Genomic DNA, 20,324 nt, shown 5'->3' with positions numbered 1-20,324 from the left:
CATAATATAAATATAATATATACAATGTACACATATGATAAAAAAACTATTAATATGTACATGTATATCTATATACACATTAAGTAAAAGTACTAATGCTAACAATATTAATAATAAATATAATAATAGATATATATGCATATAATAGTAAGAAACGAAACATAAAGAATATATATATAGCTAAATATAATATAATAATAACAATATATAAAAATAATAGTGATAACAATATTACATATATAACATGATTAATATTTAAAGCTGAATTAAATAGCAAAATAATATGAAATCCAATGTAAATCTGAAAAATAAATGAAAAAGGACCAAAATTGGATTAAAATCAAAACTTTGGGGCTAATTTTTTTAAAAAATATAAAGGAGAAAGGACCTATTAGAATGCGCATAAAATTGTGGGGGACCAAAAACACAATTAATCCTCCCCTCAAAACATAACATAGCAAGAGGAACTAAATCGCAAAGCGTTATATACTTTAAGGCCAATTTTTGACAAAAAAATCATTTTGAAGAGAGAAAGAAAAAAAAGGAGAAAGAAGAGAGAGGGAGGGGAAAGGAAATCAGGCCAAGGGGGCCCACCGGCCGATCGTCGTCGCCGCCGTCATCGCCACCAATCGTGGTGGGTAAAAAAAATAAATTTTTTTTCTTAACAATATATGTATATATAAAGAAAGAAAAAAAAACAACACAAAAAAAGAAAGAAAAAAGAATCGAAATAAGAGGAAAAAAAGAAAAAATGCAACATTTTTATTGATGTTTCTTTTGTGTTCAAAATTTGAAGGGATTTTTGTGTTTGTCTCATTTTTCAATCTTTGTAAAATCCCCCCCTTTTACATGATTTTTGAATGGCTTTTTATAGCCATATTTTACATGATTTTCCATTATTTCTTTTTCTATTTTGTAGGTGATGGTGGTAGACAATGGATATAAAAAATAGGAGGAAAAATGGGGCAAATGGGAAAGTGGCTAGGTGGCTAGGGTTTCTTGGTTTTTTTTTGGGGGTTAGGTTTTTTTTGGGGGGAGCTTAATGGGCTTTTGAATTGGGTTTAATATTTGGGTTTTGTAATGGGTTTGGATAGATGTAAATGGGTAATGGGTTTTAGTGGGTTTAGATGTTTGGTTGGGTTTTGATGTAATCGGGCCCGGGCAATTTGGACTTCTACACTTACTTTTTTATCCAAGTCTAACCTAGTTGCTCATATTTAATTTTTTTTACATTAATTTTTATTTAAAAATAAACTTTTTTAAAAAATGTAATGCACTAAATACATAAAAAAAACACTAAAACAAAAGTTTTTTAACACATTAAAAATATTTATATTAATAAACACTACCATAAATATAATAAATATTTTATTATATTAAAATATAAATAAATACAATAAATATTTTATTGTATTAAATATGATTTTAAAATTTTATATTTTGGGTTGGGACGTTATTTAGTTTGGTAAGTTTTTTAGGTTTTGAGTAAAGGGTTTAATTGTTATTGGGTTAGTGATTAAATATAAATATAAATACATATAATTATTATTTAGCATATATAATTAATATAATTATTTTTATAACATAATATATTCAGTCGAGCTAAACTTAGGCTAAAAATCTTGTCCATATAGAAATGAGTCTTAAATTTGATCCAATTCCGCCTTGTATTTTTGTTTAAACTCTTCTACTTTCAGGCGAGCCTTTAAGCTTGAACGGGTAGTTCGACCCATAAACAGATCTGAATTGATGTAATAATTACATAAGTTGTTTCTAGAAATTTTTAAAAGGGTATAAATAGAGAATCTTATTTGAGAAATTATTAAAAAATTATTTTGCTCTCTGCATTTCATTTAAATAAAAAACATTTTCTTCCATAGCATTCTCTTTCATATTCGAAACCATCATTTAGAAAACACTTGTTGTTTATCTGATTGTCTGTCTCCAATTTGACATCTTTGGAAGATGTTAATCATACTAAAAAACCTAAAAACATCATAATTAAAAAGAGAGAGGATAATTTATCGAAAATATGCAATAATGATATATACTGCTGTCAATTTGTCAAAAACTAAAAGAAATATCACATTGGTACCAAAAATCTAATATAATTCTTAATTTATGGATGATTTAAAATTTATTTTAAGTTAAATGATTAAGTTGATATATCATTTAAAGTTGATATAAATAAGTCATTATAAATATGTTATAAATTTATAACTATCAAATATATATAATTGACAAGTTGTGCATATTTGTTTCTTTTATAAATAAAATATTATAAAGTTTAATAAACTATTTTCCTATACTTATAATTATTATATTTAAGAAATGATTTACTTACTCTAATATAGAAGTACACTGTCATAATTTTTTATGAAATATTTTTGTAACTTTAATTTTTGTATGATCATATCTAGTTTTAATAATAATAGGGTTAAATTAATTAATCTATTTATTATTCTATTAGAACTATTATTTTATATATAATTTTTTCATTCAATTTAGTTCGGATAAAATAAATTTCATGTGAAAAAATCGAATCTAAATCGATTTGTAAGATTCGAGTGATAATATCAACCCAAATTGAACCGAACAGAATACATTGGTTCAAATTGGTTTTTTTTATTTTCTTTCCTTAGCTCTACGAGATACGTTTGACGGCAAAAATGATATTGACAATAGATTTCTATTAGGTTGGGTAGAAAGTAGGGTTTAGAATTAGCTAGGGTTTGGGTTTTATTGAATGAGAATTGGATTTAGCTAATTTTGGGTTTATGGTTAAATTTATATATTTATATTTTGTAAATATAAATAGTATATTTATATATCATATAGTATTTGGGTTAGGTTGGGTTCGGGCTTAAAAAAATTTATCTAGAGTTTGACTTAATAAAAAATAGGTTTAAATTTGTGCCCAAATCCATTTTTTAAGTTTTGTTTTCTTGTACAAATCCTCCCATATTTCGAGTAGGCCTTTGGGCTTGAAAGATAGCCCCGTCATTGGATAACTCTATGCTTACATTACTTTATATATATATATATATATATATATTAGTTTTATCCCTAAGTTGCATGTGTTTTTGTATATATCTTTTAAAATATAATCATTTAATAATTTAAAATAAAATTTAAGATATATAATATTTGACAAATAAAATTATTAAAATAAATTCATATATATATATATATATATGAATTCTTGATTTTTATATTCATTTATGAAAGGGTAATAAACCTTAATAAACAATGCCGTTTCAAAACGGTAATAAACCTTATTGAACAATGTAAAAGGTAATAACTGTAATATATGATCATTGGATGCAAACTTAATTAATGCATTAGCACACCGTTTCAGTTCTAAATCAAATTTAGTATAGTTTTAACCTAGCAGGTCTAGCTTAACATTTAAAACATAGTAGGGTGAATTGTATTAATTAATATTTTTATAATTTTTTAAAAGACTAATTTAAAAACCTCATCACTTTAAGGACCAAAATGTAATTTTATTATTATTAATTTATAATTTTATACATTTTAAAGGGTAACAAATAAATTTCTAATTTTAGGGTGATTGTTTTAGTATAGTTCTATCTGAAGGTGAGTAAAATTCTATTTGACTCAAAAAATAAAAAAATAAATTTTGAATTATTCGAATAAGTTAATCGAATCAACTCAATTTTTTTTAAATTTCGAGTTTGAATTCAGTCAAATTTTCGAATTCGAATAACTCGAATAAACCAAATACTAAACCCTTTTACTTCCCTCCCCCAACCCCCCTCAAACCCTTCCACTTTCTCCTTAAAAATTTTACTTTCCCCCAAACCCCCAAATTTTTTTTCCTTTTGCTTTTTCTCTAAAACTTTTATCTCCCCAAAATCCCCTAATTTTTTTTCCTTTTGTTTTTCCCGCTAAACTTTTACTTCTTCCCAAACACTATTTTTTTTAAATTTATGTCTACTATTTATATTATTAAATTAAATTTCACATTTTTACTATTTATATTATTGAATTGTTTAATCATATTGAATCTTTATTAATTTTTGTTAAAATTGAATTATTGATGATGCTATAAAATATTCGTGTTAAAATTTTCATTGATATCAATTTCACATTTTTTAATTTAACTCGAACAAATATATTCGATTCTATTCGAATTTTATCTCACTTGACTCGATTCGAGAAAATTTCAAATTGAGTTAAGATGACAAAATAAGATTTGTCAACTCAATTAACTCGAAAATTTTTTATTCGATTTGATCGAACAATTACCCCTAGTTCTAGACTAATAATTCAACCTAACATTTCAAACATAGGATGCCTAACATTTTCAAACCTAGCATTTAAAGCATATAACTATATTAGTTCAGTTCTAGCCTAAAAATTTCAACCTAACATTTAAAACACAATACACAAATTTTTCCAATCTAATATTTAAAGCATAGTATTTATTGGAATCACCACTTTCTAGTGCATTAGCACATCATCCAAACTCCTAAATAAACTTATAATATATTAGAATGATCAGATACAGCTGCCTTTAACTATTATTTTCTCTCCCTTTCATATAATGTGTAATGCCCCAGAACCTGACTTAGAAGTTTAGTCCGAATCCTGGAGGTTACATTGATCACCGAAGTGAACTAAAATTATTTTTAATTCAACAAACTGGAAAGCAAGACTGTATTTAAGTTACGTAAAAACTCCTAGTTATAAAATCCTGATATTACAAAAATTCGTACCACAATATTCTAAATAGTACTCACAATTCAAAATTGTTTATTTATAAACTCAGAATTTATGAAAATACTTTTAGAGCCTGTTCTAAAATTCCCAAATCAACCACACGGCGATGTGGCCAAGCTTTGTGGTATGAATTTTCGTCTAAAAACCCTAATCCTCAATTTCACATGGCCGTGTGAACCAGTACACGCCCGTATCATCGCCCATGTTGTCCCGAAACCACCTAGAAATATCCTGCAAATTGTGAATTCACACACCAAACGCCCCCTAAACTCTAATAGGTCAGAAACACACTATAGAAAACCAAGTTTTACGAAACTTAGCAGCAAAACTTACCACACATTCACCAAAACACTTAGAACATGTCAAGTTCCACACTATCGAGACAGTAAATTGAAATTGAAGAGTTTGAACCCACACTTGATTTGTGATCAATGATGTTCAGACACCGACTTGACGACAAAGGAGCGAAGCTCTCCAAAATCCGCAAGCAAAACTGTTTTCCAAAAGAAAAAAATAAAAAATAAAAATAAAAACAACAAAGGAAAGGGAGAGGAGAACGTGAAAAAAAAAACAGTAACAAAAATAATAAAAATAAAACTAAATAGCTATTTTTAAACTTAAAACAAATTTACTATTTAACGAAAATAAAAATATTTCTCCAAAATGCACACACAATGATTCAAACATGCATCCCAAAGTTACACTAACACACAACTAACCACCAAACTAGCAAGCCCATTCTATCACTTAAACACGCAACTAAATACAATAGCACAACCTACTCACTGACCCTAACCACAAAACTCAAAACTTTTAACCTCAAAATTTGGGGTGTTACATAATGTATATCATATTATATATAAATGACTTTAAACTATGGGTTTTCTCTCTCATAAATAATTTTAAACTATAAGACCACTTTCGTAATTTTTTTTACATGAAAAAACTCTAAAGAGTTCATAAAAATAGTGAGAAAATTGACACTTATTAGTGTAAGTGTGAGCTATATATTATATTATTTATAATTTAATTTTAATTCTCTTAAAATGATTTTTCAACTCCACCCTTACTCTCATTTATCACAATATGTAAAAGCTGATGAAAATGGGGTTAGGGTTGTTTTTCATTTTCTCCTAAATGAGGTTGATTTCCTTACTTAACAATACATGAAGTGGTACAATGTGTTAGTGGTTAAAATTATTAAATTAAATTTTTTTAAATTGAATTATATAGAATTTGAGTATCATAATATAAATATGAGCGACTTATGAGTTTAATTTAATTTTTTTATTTTAGTTTGTTGATACAAGGATAAGTAGGTGGTAGAGATGGATAGTTCACCTTGTCTATAATAAGGCAGAGAGCCACTAGATAAGATGGTTGAGTAGAAAGAGAAAAGGAGACATGATGCAGGAGATAAGTTGGGAAGAGAGGAGGTTTGGGTTGATTGTTCTTGTTCTTAGGCCTTAGGCTTTATATACATGTCCCTTGTTCCAGAGTGCCACATGTCAGGTTGCTATTAACAAGTCAAGGAAAAGTAGCCTAGTGCCATAGACTTAGGTAGAATGACACTATGATATGTCTTGAATCATTTCAGATAAAATACGGTAATTTAGATATAATGTGATAGTTCATGATGTGTCTTAGGTCATATCAAATGAGACACGATAATTGAGATTTGCTTGAGCACTTGACGGCTTGAACTATCATAATGAAATGTAACATAATTAACTGATATTCAAAATATCAAATTGGACTTAAACATAACTAATCAGATAACCATAAAAAGCTGAACTCATTTTTAATTAGAAATGGGGCTACTTACGTGGAACCCAAGGTAGGTTGTAAAGCTTGCTCGTGACACTCTCCATCGATCTTCAACATTTTGCACTTACAAAATGTAATTTTATAATCAAATGAAAAAAGGCCCTTTGGCAGTAATTATTAATAATATTAGAATATTGATAAGGAAGTGTAGATACTTAGTTGCCAAACTCGGAACAAATAGCAATGTTACTTCATTTATTATCTCTTCCAGGAAAATAATAAATTTTCATAAACTTTGTTCTTCTAAGCAACCGTTGTTTGAGAATAGCTATGTCGAGAACAACTATGTTCAGAATAGGATTTTTGTTCAAAATAGTTGTCATGCAATGTAGTTTCTATTTGAGAACAACTCTTGTTGAGTACAACTAAAGTTCAGAAAAGCTATTGCTTAGAATAATGGCGTTTAATGAATAGCTATGTTTAGAACAACCATTGTTTGAAATATATTGTATTTAGAACAATTGTGTTTTTTTGAAAGAGCTATTATTTAGAACAAACTCTACCAAGAAAATCATTACCACAAAACAATTTTTTTTTGGAACAACCTCTACATTGAAAACAACTATGTTGAGAACAATTCATGTTTGAAACAAGTCAAAATAACCATTATTTAGGAACAACTTTCATCCAAGAACAACCATTGTCTTGCATTTCAAGAGATGTTTCATGAAAGGTGTTTCACATGGTACCGCTTCTCCAAAGTAGAAGAAGTGGAAGGGACCTCAGAATATGGCAGGGTTCTTGGGTTATCTTCAAATTTGAGATGTTCCAAGAGCTTGATTTGGTGGATTAGATATGGAGATAGTTAAGAGGTTTTCCTCATAACCTTTTACTGTAACATTGAATGCTTCTTCCCTTTTTTTAGAAATATAGTGAATTCTTATTCATTATTCACCATAATCTACAAAATCCTTTCATAATAAAAAGAACCGTTAATGCCTTTATAACTAAAAAATATCAATTTTTATTCTCATCAGTTGTTAGCTTTGTAACCCTCACCATCACCTACAATATCCTTTCATAATAAAAAGAATCATTAGCGCCTTTGTAACTAAAAAATATCGATTTGTATTCTCATTAGTTGCTAGCTTTGTAACCCCTATTCTTGAAACACTAAAAATAGGAGCTTTTCACAACTGGTGAAAAGATTTTTGATATTTTGGCATTTTGATTCTTAAAACTTTCTCTCAAGATTCTCTAAGTTATTTTCTTTGTTTGGCATTATCATCAGCCAAATTTCCCTTTCTCCACTTATCAATCTCCACGTGTCGCTACGCTCAGTGTTACAAAATCTACTCCAGTCTTCCTCTCCACCTTTTTTTGATATACCTTATTCCCTTGTTTGCAACGCTTGCTCTCTCCATCAAATAATTCTCTACAAAAAACATCTCAAACTGGTTTAAACCATTAAAGATGCTTTTTAAGGAAAACAATAACTCTTTTGAGTTCCATTAAGGGTTTGTTTGTTTTACTGAAAATGATTTCCGAAAAATAATTTCTGAAAAATGACTTACTTCCCTAGAAAAGTTAATATTTTCTGGTGTTTGGATGAATCTATGTAAAATATTTTATGTTATTTGACAGATTTCTTAAAAATATTTCATAAAAGCTGTTTTCAATGAAACAAACGTACATTTGAGATTTTTCTTATTTTTCATTGTTTAATTGAGTTTATTTTATATCTATAAATTTATAGTTTACTTGCATATATTAAAATATTTTATTAAATTCAGGTTCACTACATTATTTTTTAGTTACGTGACTACCAAATGAGTATTTTTATTTAAAATGTGACATCAACAAAATTAGCAAAAATTTTTTTAACAAGGTCAACAATTGGACTTGATTTTCAAATCTAAAAAGTAGAGAGACTAAATTGTAAATTTGTGAAGAGTATATAGACTTATGGCATATTTTAACCTTTATAGTATAAAACATTTATTATTAATATATTTATAATTGTAATAAATATTCATTATTAAAATATTAATATTGAATATTTTCAAAAATATGTGAAGAATATTATGTAAAATTATTATTTTTAAAATTTATTATTAAAATAGAATTGAAATAATAAATAATTTTTAAAATGATAAATTATATTAATTATATTAATAATTTATTATATGACTAAATATAAATAATTAAATATGTATGTTTAATAATATTGAAAAATATAATCATACGAGTTAGATGAGATGGAAAGGGTCTCTCTTATTTTAACCAATAGTTAAAGGTTCGATTCTCACCCTAAGTATGGAGCAACTTTAAAACTTGTGGTCAACATCTACTCTTTAATGGACTCCTACAAAACGTGGAGGATTAGTTATTGGGTTTGCTCCGATAGATATCGGGAATATTTATCTAACTTTAAATTACACAAAATAATGTTATTACCAATAAATGTTGAATGTTGGGTAAGAAAAAAAATTAAATTCATTTTTTTTCCATAATTTGATCAATTAACCTAACATTTAAAAAACAACCCACTAGCCTTGTTGGAAACATTATAAAACCCCTTTCCTTCCCTCCAAGTTCTCCATCCTCAAACACTTCTACTTTTTAACTCTAAAGCAAAGAAAGCAATTGCCACTAGGGTTTTGAGAAAAGCTTAAAATGGCTTCAAAACGATCAGCTTCCATGACCCTCTTTTTGGCACTCATCATTCTCTTCTTTTCCCTAGTCAGTGCTATTTGTCCATCCTGCTCTTCCTCCGGCTCTAACCTCACCTCCACTCCATCTGCACAAGTCAGTTGCCCTATGGATATCCTCAAATTAGGTGTATGTGCTAATGTGCTTGACTTAGTCAATGTCACCGTTGGCTCACCCCAAGTGTCACCATGTTGTTCCCTTCTCGCTGGCCTTGTCGACATCGACGCTGCTACATGCCTTTGCACTGCTATTAGAGCTAACATCTTAGGCATCAACCTTAATATCCCCGTTTCCCTTAGTTTGATTCTCAATGCTTGCTCAAGGAACGTTCCTACTGGCTTCCAATGCTAATTAAGTCATTATTGTTGTCTACCTTCTTTCTCATCTTTCTTATGGTGTTTGTGTTTGATTTTAAAAAGTTATAATTTCTCGTATTTGCATTAAATCAGTGTTTTCATCTGTAGCTTTGTTGTTTTAATTTCCTTGGGGGAGATTGATACAAAATAATAAATCTAATACTTTTCTATCAACTGTTTTCTTTTGAGGGGTTATTGTATCTTTAAAGGACATTAAAAGACTTGTATTATTCAACTTGTTTTATTTCCTTTCTTCTTGTTTCCTTGTCGATTTATTTAATGCTTTATATAATCGTGGGAGGTGTCTAAGTGTAAAACTTAAAGCAATTTTACATATTTCTATAATTATTTATAGGATTAATTAATGTAGCGACGTAAAAATTTTAGTTTGGATTCGGGTCGCTAAATTGTGGCGATTAAAGTCTTGGAAATTAAAATTTGATTTAAAATAAACCGGGAGTCGCCACCGATCCTTTTTCTAGGTGTGATCGGACACCTATTAGATTTCCCTTTTTTAAACGAGAAAAAAGGCCGAGTTAAGGTCTACGTTAAAAAGCCAGAGAAAAATTAGAGTTCGGGAGTCGGTTACGCGCGAGGAAGGTATTAGCACCCTTGCGACGTCCAAAAATTGGTATCTCATAAACAAGTGTTGTCTTGATTTTCAAAAATATGAGTTCAAAGTAATATTCAATCGTGATCCGATTCAAAACACGAAAACTTTCAATTTTGATTTCCCTTTTGAGAAGGGTATACCGATTAAACACGAACCGACAAATTCCACTCAACATAGCAATGGAACTGTCGACTTGGTATTAAACCGATATATTGCCTTTGATTATCGAAATTAATTTAGAAACAAGAACGTGATTTTTAAAACGTGTAAGACAAAACGAATACGAAATAAATAAACAAATGAAAGGACTAGGTATACATATTTAAGCAAATGACAAACATAACAAAAATATTAAAACAACAACCGTGCATGCAAGATTAAATATGACAATAATATCGAAAACGAAAAACATTGAATATACACATGTAAAAATGACATTACGAATATATATAAAAGTAGGGATGAAAAGATTTACATAATAACATTAATATGTGTACATGATATATATATACATACATATAATAAAGTACATGTATTGATAATAGATATGATAAGAATAAAATAAATGTAATAATATACATATAAAAATATAAAATCTAGTTAAGACTATGGAAAATATATAAAACGACGTATGATTTAAAAAGATAACATTGAAAATATGTATATACACAATGTAGAATCGAATATGTATATATATACATGTAATGCATATAATATACACGTATTTCAAAATAATGTTAAAAGAGTAACCATTAATTATATTGCATGAAACATACATATACATTAGAAATGATAACGACATAGAATGAACTTACTAGTACATTACATGGATATGTTCGTACGTGGGTATGAATAAACGGGACATTAGAAATACTCAATATGTATGGTGTTCAAAATACGCACATAATGTGAAGTTCAAAAAATAATGTGCGTAAAGTAGTTAAAAAATATATGTACATATTTATATGATAATATGTGAAATGTAATATAGCTTGAAAAATATATATGACGTATAAAAATACAATAAAAAATATACACATTGGAAATATATATATATATACATAATATAACACTCAAATATTCATATGATACATACATGTTAAAAGATAATAAAAAACTATTTACAATGCTTCCCCAAATATATACAGTATATATTTAAATGCACATGGTTACATTGAGAACACGTGTTATTTAATATTATGTGAAATAACGATAGAATACAATATTAAAATATTTACATAATACACATATTAAAATAACTAATAATGATATTCCATAAATATATATAGAACACATACGCATATCTGTACATAATACAATATACACCACTACATATATTAAATATAGTAAATATAATAAGAATATAAAGATTATAATTAATAATAATAATTAACGAGAAAATAAGAGACAAATAATTTGAAAATAAAACCGTAATCTAGCAAAAAGACTAAATTGAGCTCAAAATGAATTTTAGGCGAAATTAAATAAAAATAAGCCACGGACCGAATTGCAACGCGCATGAAACATGGGGACTGAAACAACAATATATCCGCTCTATCAAAACGCAGCAGCATTAATAGGATTAGATCACAAATCGGTTTAAATTTTAGGGCCGATTTGTAAATAAATATAAACCTGATTCAAACAACAAAAAATGCGGAAGGACCGATTGCACAAATATCCCATTGAGTTAAAAACAAGCGGATCCTGAGGCGGGTTCGGGTCGAATCGGGTCGGGCCAAGTAAAACGGCGTCGTTTTGTTCATTAAAACCGGGGGTCCAAAACGGTGCGTTTTGACCCCCTATAAAAGTCAAAAAATTTTAAAAAAAATCATTTGAGTTAGGGGAGAAAGAAAAAAAAAAGGAGAGAAAAGGGAGAGAAGGGAGAGGGGAGCCCGGAGCGATTTCCGCCAGGGGGAGAGTCTCGATCCGGTCGTCGAACGTCGTGGTGCCAAACCATGCACGCGGTGGCGGAAAAATAAAATTTTAATTTTTTTTATTTTGTGTTATTTGTTTATTTTATTAGTTTATTAAATTTTTATGTGTATGGGTGATAAAATTAATTTTAAAACGAAATAGAAATGAAAAAGAAATAACCTTTAGTTTTTAACTTCTGATTCTTCGATCTTTGCTATTTTCTTGCTTAGTCTGGTGCTATTCTCGTATATGGATATAGGCAGGATCCAAAGTTCAATATTTCTTTTTCTGTTTTTTCTTATTGCCCGTCTAAAAAACTTACAACGGTTATTATATGGCTTTATAGCCAAATGTTCTAAAGAAGAGTACAAAAAATATTGCTACTGCTCTGTTGCTGCTGTTGTGTTGTTTCTTTTTTTGCAGGAACAAGGTCTGTTGTCATGCGTGCGGGGTGTGGGCGTGGCGTACGAGGACTGTGGAGGTATGGGACTGTGGTAGTGGGGTATGGGGCGTGGCAGACGTCGGTGGTGACAGAGGCAAGTGGGCGCCGAATGCTAGGGGGGCTAGGGTTTGGGATTAGGTATTTTTTGTTTCTGATTTTGTGTAATGGGCTGTTAGTTTAGTGGGCTGGTAGTTTAGGTTATTGGGCTTCGGGTATATGAGTTCAGAGATATTGGGTTCTGGTTGTAAATGGGGTTTGAATTTTGGGTTGGCTGATGTATTAGTAAAAGGGCCCAAAATTGGCCTACAACAGCTGCCCCTCTTTGCTCATTGTCGTGTAACGAGAATGGAGCAAAGACACAAAGAAAGGCCAATTTTGCCCAAAGCCGCCAAGTATTGACTTCTTTGGTGCTCTTCTTGTTCAGGTAGTCTCCTTTCAAATCAAATCGCATCTTGTACCTTTGGTTCAATCCACTGTATCTTCCGACATATGTCTTGCAGCTTCGATCTTCTCTAATGTAACTTCACTTGTATGAGATTTTGGGGCTTCGATCTGCTTCACTTGTAGTTTCAGAAGAATAAGATCTACAGCTTCAAACTGCTCCTTTACTGCTTCAGTTGAGATGAGATTTGTGGTCTTCTCTTCTGTAACTTTAGAGAGGCAAGATCTGATATCCTCGATTAGTTCCACTGCAACTTCAGGGAGTCAAGACTTGCAACTTGGACCCGCTCCATTGCAACTTCAGGGAGGCCACATTTGGTGTTTTCCATCAGCTTCAATCTTTAGTCTTTGCTTGGCGTGTGATCTTGAGTTCAACTCATTTCTCGCAATATGAATTGATTCGTAAAAACTAGACATTTAAAAACAACAATTGAAAATACCTCAGCAGGTGAACTGAGGCTCAACTCATTTCTCGCCATATGGGTTGATTTTTGAAACATAGAAATTAAAAGAAGAAATTAGAAGGCTCAACTCACCTCTCGCAACATGAGTTAATACTTTGAAAAGTAGATTTTGAAAAACGAAAATTAAAGGCTCAACTCACCTTTCGCAATATGAGTTGATCTTTGAAAAATTAAAAAAACAAAAATTGAAAATAGAAATTAAAAAGACTCAACTCATCTCTCGCAATATGAATTGACTTTTGAAAATAGAATTTGAAAATACCTTAGCGTGCCGTAAGGCTCAACTCACCTCTCGCAATATGAGTTGATAAAAAAAACAGGAATTGAAAATAGAAACTAAAAAGACTCAACTCACCTCTCGCAATATGAGTCGATTTTAGATTTAATAGGAATTGAAATTACCTCAGCGTGCTCCGAGGTTCAACTCACTTCTCGCAACATAAATTGAAATTACCTCAACATGTCTTGAGGCTCAACTCACCTCTCGCAATATGAGTTGATTTTTGAAACATAAATTCAAATTACCTCAACGTGTCTTGAGGCTCAACTCACCTCTCGCAATATGAGCTGATTTTCTTGGAAAACATGAATTAAAAAGCAGAAATTGAAAATACCTCAGCGTGCCCTGATGACAGAAGTTGAAAATCAAAAATATCAAAACCTGTCATTTGGTAGAACTCAAATGTCTTTTCATTTGATTCAATGCGACTCTCGTTCCAGATTTCTTGCTTTGCTAGAGTACCTGTATATGCCATGCACGATGTTATCATGATATGCACATGTTTGTCTTAAATGCTTTTATGCCTACATGATTATGCAGTGTTCCTTAAGCATGTTTGTCGTATATCCTTTTCGTCACGATTCTTGTGATTACTTCGGCTCTTGACTTTCTCTTTACGCCATGTACCCGTCTTCAAGCTTCACAAGTAATCGACGTTTCTCAGATAACGCTCTTTTGCCCATTGTTGAACTTTGTTATTGCTTTGAGGCTCTTTATCAAATTTTCATCTAGGTAATGCTTATCATTTCTTTTGTTTAGAGTATGTCATTTCACTATTTATCATTAAATGAACACATAATGAGATGCATGAAAATGGTCAGGTGGGGACAAAAAGGATATCTCATACTCCTTTATTTCAAATGTGGCAAACAAAGAAAGTTAACCAATGATAGTACAATTGTGCCAAGAAGAGGTCGTATTCAACGGATACAAATGCTTTAGATATTCGACACATGAACTCTTCACGTTCTTCAATCAAGAATCTTTTAGAGTCTGGCTCCTTGCGTAGAAGATTTCGAGCTTTCAAAGATGCTTCAAATACTGTAGTCTCACTGTTTGTCGTACAGTTTAAAACACCTTGCCTTGTAAGCCAAACATTGGCTTCATTAGAACGCCCTCTTGGGTTTTCATCCTAATCTTTTATGTTTAACCAAAGCGCCCTTTTCGGGTTTTCGCTCTGATCCCCCCTTTTTTTTTTTTTTAGATGCCCTTTTCGGGTTTTCATCTCAAGCATAATATTTCTTCACTGCATCTGAGTTTACTGGATTCGGTAGCTCCTTCCCATCCATCTCAGTAAGGATCAAAGCTCCGCCTGAGAATGCCTTTTTTACAATGTATGGTCCCTCCCAATTTGGTGCCCATTTTCCTCGCAGGTCTTTTTGTATTGGGAGAATCTTTCTCAGCACGAGTTCTCCTTCATGGAATTCTCTTGGTCGCACCTTCTTGTTATGGGCTGCGATCATTCTCTTTTGGTACATTTGCCCGTGACAAATTGCCCTTAGACGTTTTTCTTCAATGAGGTTCAACTGATCATATCAAGCTCGAACCCATTCCGCTTCTTCTAACTTTGATTCCATCAATACTCGCAGAGAGGGGATCTCGACCTCGATAGGTAGCACAGCTTCCATTCCATAGACTAGAGAGAAAGGAGTTGCTCCCGTAGATGTTCGTACAGATGTGCGATATGCAAACAAAGCAAATGGAAGTTTCTCGTGCCAATCTTTATATGTCTCAGTCATTTTCCCAATGATCCTCTTAATGTTCTTGTTAGCTGCTTCAACAGCCCCGTTCATCTTTGGGCGATAGGGCGAGGAATTATGATGCTTTATTTGGAACTGCTCGCACACTTCTTTCATCATTTTATTGTTCAGATTCGTGGCATTATCTGAAATGATTCTTTCAGGCAAACCATACCGGCAAATGATTTCCTTTTTCAAAAACTTGCAAACTGCAGTCCTCGTCACATTGGCAAATGAAGCAGCTTCTATCCATTTTGTGAAGTAATCGATAACCACAAAAATGAATCGATGTCCATTGGATGCTTTTGGAGAAATTGGCCCTATAACATCCATGCCCCACATAGAAAAAGGCCAAGGAGAAGTCATGACGTGAAGGGGCGAAGGGGCTACATGAATTTTGTCGCCATAGATTTGACATTTGTGACATTTTCTGGCAAAACTAATACAGTCGCTTTCCATCGTCAACCAGTAGTAATCGAATCTCATAATCTTTCTGGCCATACTGAAGCCGTTGGCATGTGTCCCACAGATTCCTTCATGGACATCTTCAAGTATCTTTCTGGCTTCGACATTATCCACGCATCTCAAGAGTATTTGATCTTTTCCCCTTTTATATAGGATATCCCCATCAAGAACGAATCCTGCTGCCATTCTTCTGATCGTTCTTTTGTCGTTCTCATGTGCTTGTTCGGGATAGCTTTGATTCTTGATATATTTTAAGATATCATAGAACCATGGTTGTCCGTCTGCCTCTTTCTCAATGCTACAACAGTGTGCAGGGACCTCGTATATGCTCATTTTGAGGGGCATTATTTCTGCTTCTTTACTTGCTTTGAACATTGAAGCCAGAGTGGCCAAGGCATCCGCCAGTTGGTTCTCTTCTCGTGGGAAGTAATGAAAAGTTATTTCTTTGAATTCCTTGATTAATCCAGCCACTAAATTGCTGTACTTAATCAATTTTGAGTCCCTCACTTCCCATTCTCCACGGATTTGGTAAATCACTAGGGCTGAGTCTCCGTATACCTCCAAGATCTCGATGTTTCGCTCGATAGCTGCATGAAGCCCCATGATACAGGTCTCATATTCTGCGATATTATTGGTACAGAAGAAGTTCAGTCTTGCGGTGAACGGATAATGATTCCCGTCTGGTGATACCAGGATTACTCCGATTCCATGCCCTAACGCATTCGACGCACCATCAAAGCACATCTTCCATGACCTCTCTTTTGATGACTCGGATTCTATTTCTGAGATGCCCATTAAGTCTTCGTCTAGGAAATCAAATCTTAAAGGCTCATATTCTTCTGTTGTTCGAGTTGCTAGAAAATCAGCTATTGCGCTACCTTTTATCGACTTCTGACTTACATAAGCAATGTCATATTCTGAGAGGAGAATCTGCCATCGCGCCATTCTTCCTGATAGTGCCGGCGATTCCATCATGTATTTTATCGGGTCCAACTTTGAAATCAACCATATCGTATGGTACAACATGTATTGTCTAAGTCTCCGAGCTACCCAAACCGTATGCAACAATATTTCTCAATGGATGAATACTTTGCCTCATAATGAGTGAACTTTTTCTTGAGGTAGTAGATCGCTTTTCTTTCTTTCGACTCGTCGTGTTGCCCCAAGATGCAACCCATTGAACTTTCGAACACAGTCAAATACAATATCAAAGGTCTTCCGGGGTTGGCGGTACTAGCACTGGAGGACTAGACAAATATTGTTTTATCTTATCAAAGGCCACCTGGCATTCCTCGTTCCATTCTCCCGGGTTATGTTTTCGAAGAAGCCGAAAGATTGGGTCGCATTGGTTGGTAAGTTGAGCGATAAATCGGGCAATGTAGTTTAATCTCCTTAAAAATCCTCTAACTTCCTTTTGCGTCTTGCGGAGGTGGTAATTCTTGGATGGCTTTTATTTTATCTGGATCAACCTCAATACCTCTTTTACTGACAATGAAGCCTAGCAACTTTCCCGAGGTAGCCCCGAATGTACATTTGGCTGGATTAAGCTTTAGCTGAAACTTTCTTAGCCTCTCGAACAACTTCTTGAGGTTCACCACATGCTCTTCTTCCCCTCGGGATTTAGCAATCATGTCGTCGACGTAGACCTCTATTTCTTTGTGCATCATGTCATGGAATAACGTTACCATAGCCCTCTGATATGTTGCCCCAGCATTCTTTAACCCGAATGGCATCACCTTGTAGCAGAACGTTCCCCACATTGTTATGAAGGTAGTTTTCTCCATATCCTCAGGGGCCATTTTGATCTGATTATACCCCGAGAATCCGTCCATGAAAGAAAACAATGAATGTTTTGCTGTGTTGTCCACCAACGTGTCAATATGTGGCAAGGGAAAATTATCTTTGGGCTTGCTCGATTCAGGTCACGGTAATCCACGCACATTCGTACTTTTCCATCTTTCTTTGGTACGGGACTATGTTAGCCACCCATTCGGATATTTGGAAGATTGTAGGAAGCCGCCGTCAAACCGCTTTTGACTTCCTCTTTATCTTCAACAATTTCGGTCTCATCCGTCTTAATTTTTCTTTGGATGGGCTTGCATTCTAGCTTTAATGGGAGCTTATGGACCACTAAATCTTCATCTAGCCTCGCATGTCCTGGTATGACCATGCGAAAACATCTTTGTATTCATGAGTAAAGTGATCAAACTATGCCCGGTACTCTCTCAAATAGAAGTCCCAATCTTCACTTCTTGTTTCTCTCTTGATTGCCCAAATTCTTCGTTTCCACAGATTCTTCATGAGGCGAATCTGTTTATCCTCTTGCTCCACCATTCTTAACAATTCAGAGACGAGACATAATCTTGACATTTTCTTGACTTCAAATTCTCCTAAGCAAACAACCTTCTCAAAATCGATTTCAAGATTCGTAACGGGCTTATTCATGTCGTCAATATCTGAGCACCTGAAAGTTGAAATGGAAAAGGAAGCTATAGGGGGACATCCAAGTATTGGAAACAACAAACAAAATGTTATGTCATGGTAATGAGGCAAATGTAAAGATAGGCTATGAAATGAGAAAATGATCATGAAATTAGTGATAACGCGAAAAATCGTGACAAAATGCATCTTCATCGATATTCATTTAAATGATAAAGAGCGAATGAAAGCTCTTACAAAAGAATTCTATTATATCTAAGGACACAATAGAAGGTTAATGTTTAGCATTACTCAAGACTTATAAACTACAAGAAGCTCCTCAAGAGTCCAATTGTTCAACATAAAACCGGGAGGGCAAAGGCGTATCCTCGAGACATCTTTACTTGCTCCAACTTCTTTGTCGATGACACTTATAACGACATTCGAAAACCCCTTTAATTAACCCCACATGTTTCGTAGATCATCTTGTCCGTGGTACAACATTCCCGAGATGTAAATGTTTTTGACAAATGAGGGTACTCTATCGGTTCCCATTCGGTTCTCGGCCTAAAGTTCTTGCAATTCTTCTCTCTTGATCCTTCTTCCACTGTCTTCTTCTTTGACGCATGTCATTTGGAACCCCAAACCGTATCGGGCCTTGTGGTACATCGGCTTTAAAGCCCTAACTATTCCTTGTAGATGTCTCCCTAAACCTCTTCTCGCACGAGCTCCTCTTCCTACAAATCAACTTGACACCCATTCGGTATTTTTCGACGCTTTGGCATCGAATTTTGTTTCCTTCAGCGATGAAAGTGGCATTGACGAATTCAAGGATCGAAAGAAACATTCCACTGCGTCCTTGCTTACTTCCAGGTATGGCGCATCAGCAGAGATAGATGCGACAATGTCTTCTTCACCCTCGACTGTGACCAACCAGCCATCCATGATAAATTTCAACTTTTGATGGAGGGATGATGGAACTGCTCTAGCAGAATGGATCCAAGGTCTTCCCAAAAGGCAGTTATAAGAGGGTGTAATGTCCATGACTTGGAACTCGACCTCATAGATGTAAGGGCCCACTTCCAAAGGGATTTCGATCTTTCCCATGACTTCGCGCCTCGTCCCGTCGAATGCTCTTACCATGGAATGACAGGGCCTTAAGTAGGACAAATCCATCGGTATTCGGGAAAGCGTGGCCAATGGCATAACATTTAATGCTGACCCATTATCGATGAGTACGTTCGGTATTATGTAGCCCTTACAGCGAGTCGTGATATGCAGCGCTTTCACCGAGCCTCTACCATTTGGCGGTATCTCGTCATCACTAAAAGAGATGAAATTGTCCGCATTCAGATTGTTTACCCATCTATCAAGCTTTTCGACAGATATGTTGTTGGCCACATAAGCTTGATTTAACACCTTCAATAAAGCATTCGATGTGGCTCAATTTAACAAGAGAGATAGAATCGAGATTCGTCTTTGTTGCTTGCTAAATTGTTCCACCACACTATACTCGCTGTGCTTAATAAATTTCAAGAATTCTTGAGCTTCTTCCTTATTCACAGGCTTTTTAGTTTCTTGCACGGGTGGAATTTCTTGCTCGACCTCGACTTCGTGCATCACCGCTTTCCTTTTTGTTTCAAGTCGCTACTTTTCTTTATCGGTTCAACTTCTTTAGAATAGCACCGTCCCATGCGGGTAAAATGACCTACTTTCCCAATGTCTTGATTGTGGCTTCAAGCTTTTCACCTTCGTGTAACGATGTTGACATCGTACTTCCACAGATCTTGTTTTATTGTCTTTATAGGGAAAGGAGATGGTACTTCAATTATCATTTTGGTTTCACCGGCTCCTTCTTCGCGTCATAATAGATTATTAACGGTTGGTCGGTATTATATGGGAAACCCGATGATTGATTGTCGAGGCACATATTTCTCCTTTGTCGGCCTCTTTGGCTTTACAAA

General features: G+C 33.2%; 1 protein-coding gene across 1 annotated transcript; it reads left to right on the top strand.

Moving 5' to 3' along the window:
• The first annotated feature begins 9,119 nt into the window (after positions 1-9,119).
• On the top strand, positions 9,120-9,755 carry LOC108463472 (14 kDa proline-rich protein DC2.15-like). Its single transcript, XM_017763407.2, has one exon. The coding sequence runs from the start codon at positions 9,190-9,192 to the stop codon at positions 9,574-9,576; it is 387 nt and encodes a 128-aa protein (XP_017618896.1). The 5' UTR covers positions 9,120-9,189; the 3' UTR covers positions 9,577-9,755.
• Positions 9,756-20,324: the final 10,569 nt, after the last annotated feature.

The sequence above is a fragment of the Gossypium arboreum genome, chromosome 11 (assembly GCF_025698485.1).
Source record: "Gossypium arboreum isolate Shixiya-1 chromosome 11, ASM2569848v2, whole genome shotgun sequence".
Taxonomy (NCBI): Eukaryota; Viridiplantae; Streptophyta; class Magnoliopsida; order Malvales; family Malvaceae; genus Gossypium; species Gossypium arboreum.
The sequence above is the reverse complement of the archived record's forward strand: the minus strand, read 5'-3'. Positions and strand labels throughout refer to the sequence as shown.

Coding starts and splice junctions, on each gene's coding strand:
- LOC108463472 (XM_017763407.2), top strand. CDS start 9,190: ATGGCTTCAAAACGATCAGCTTCCATGACCCTCTTTTTGGCACTCATC.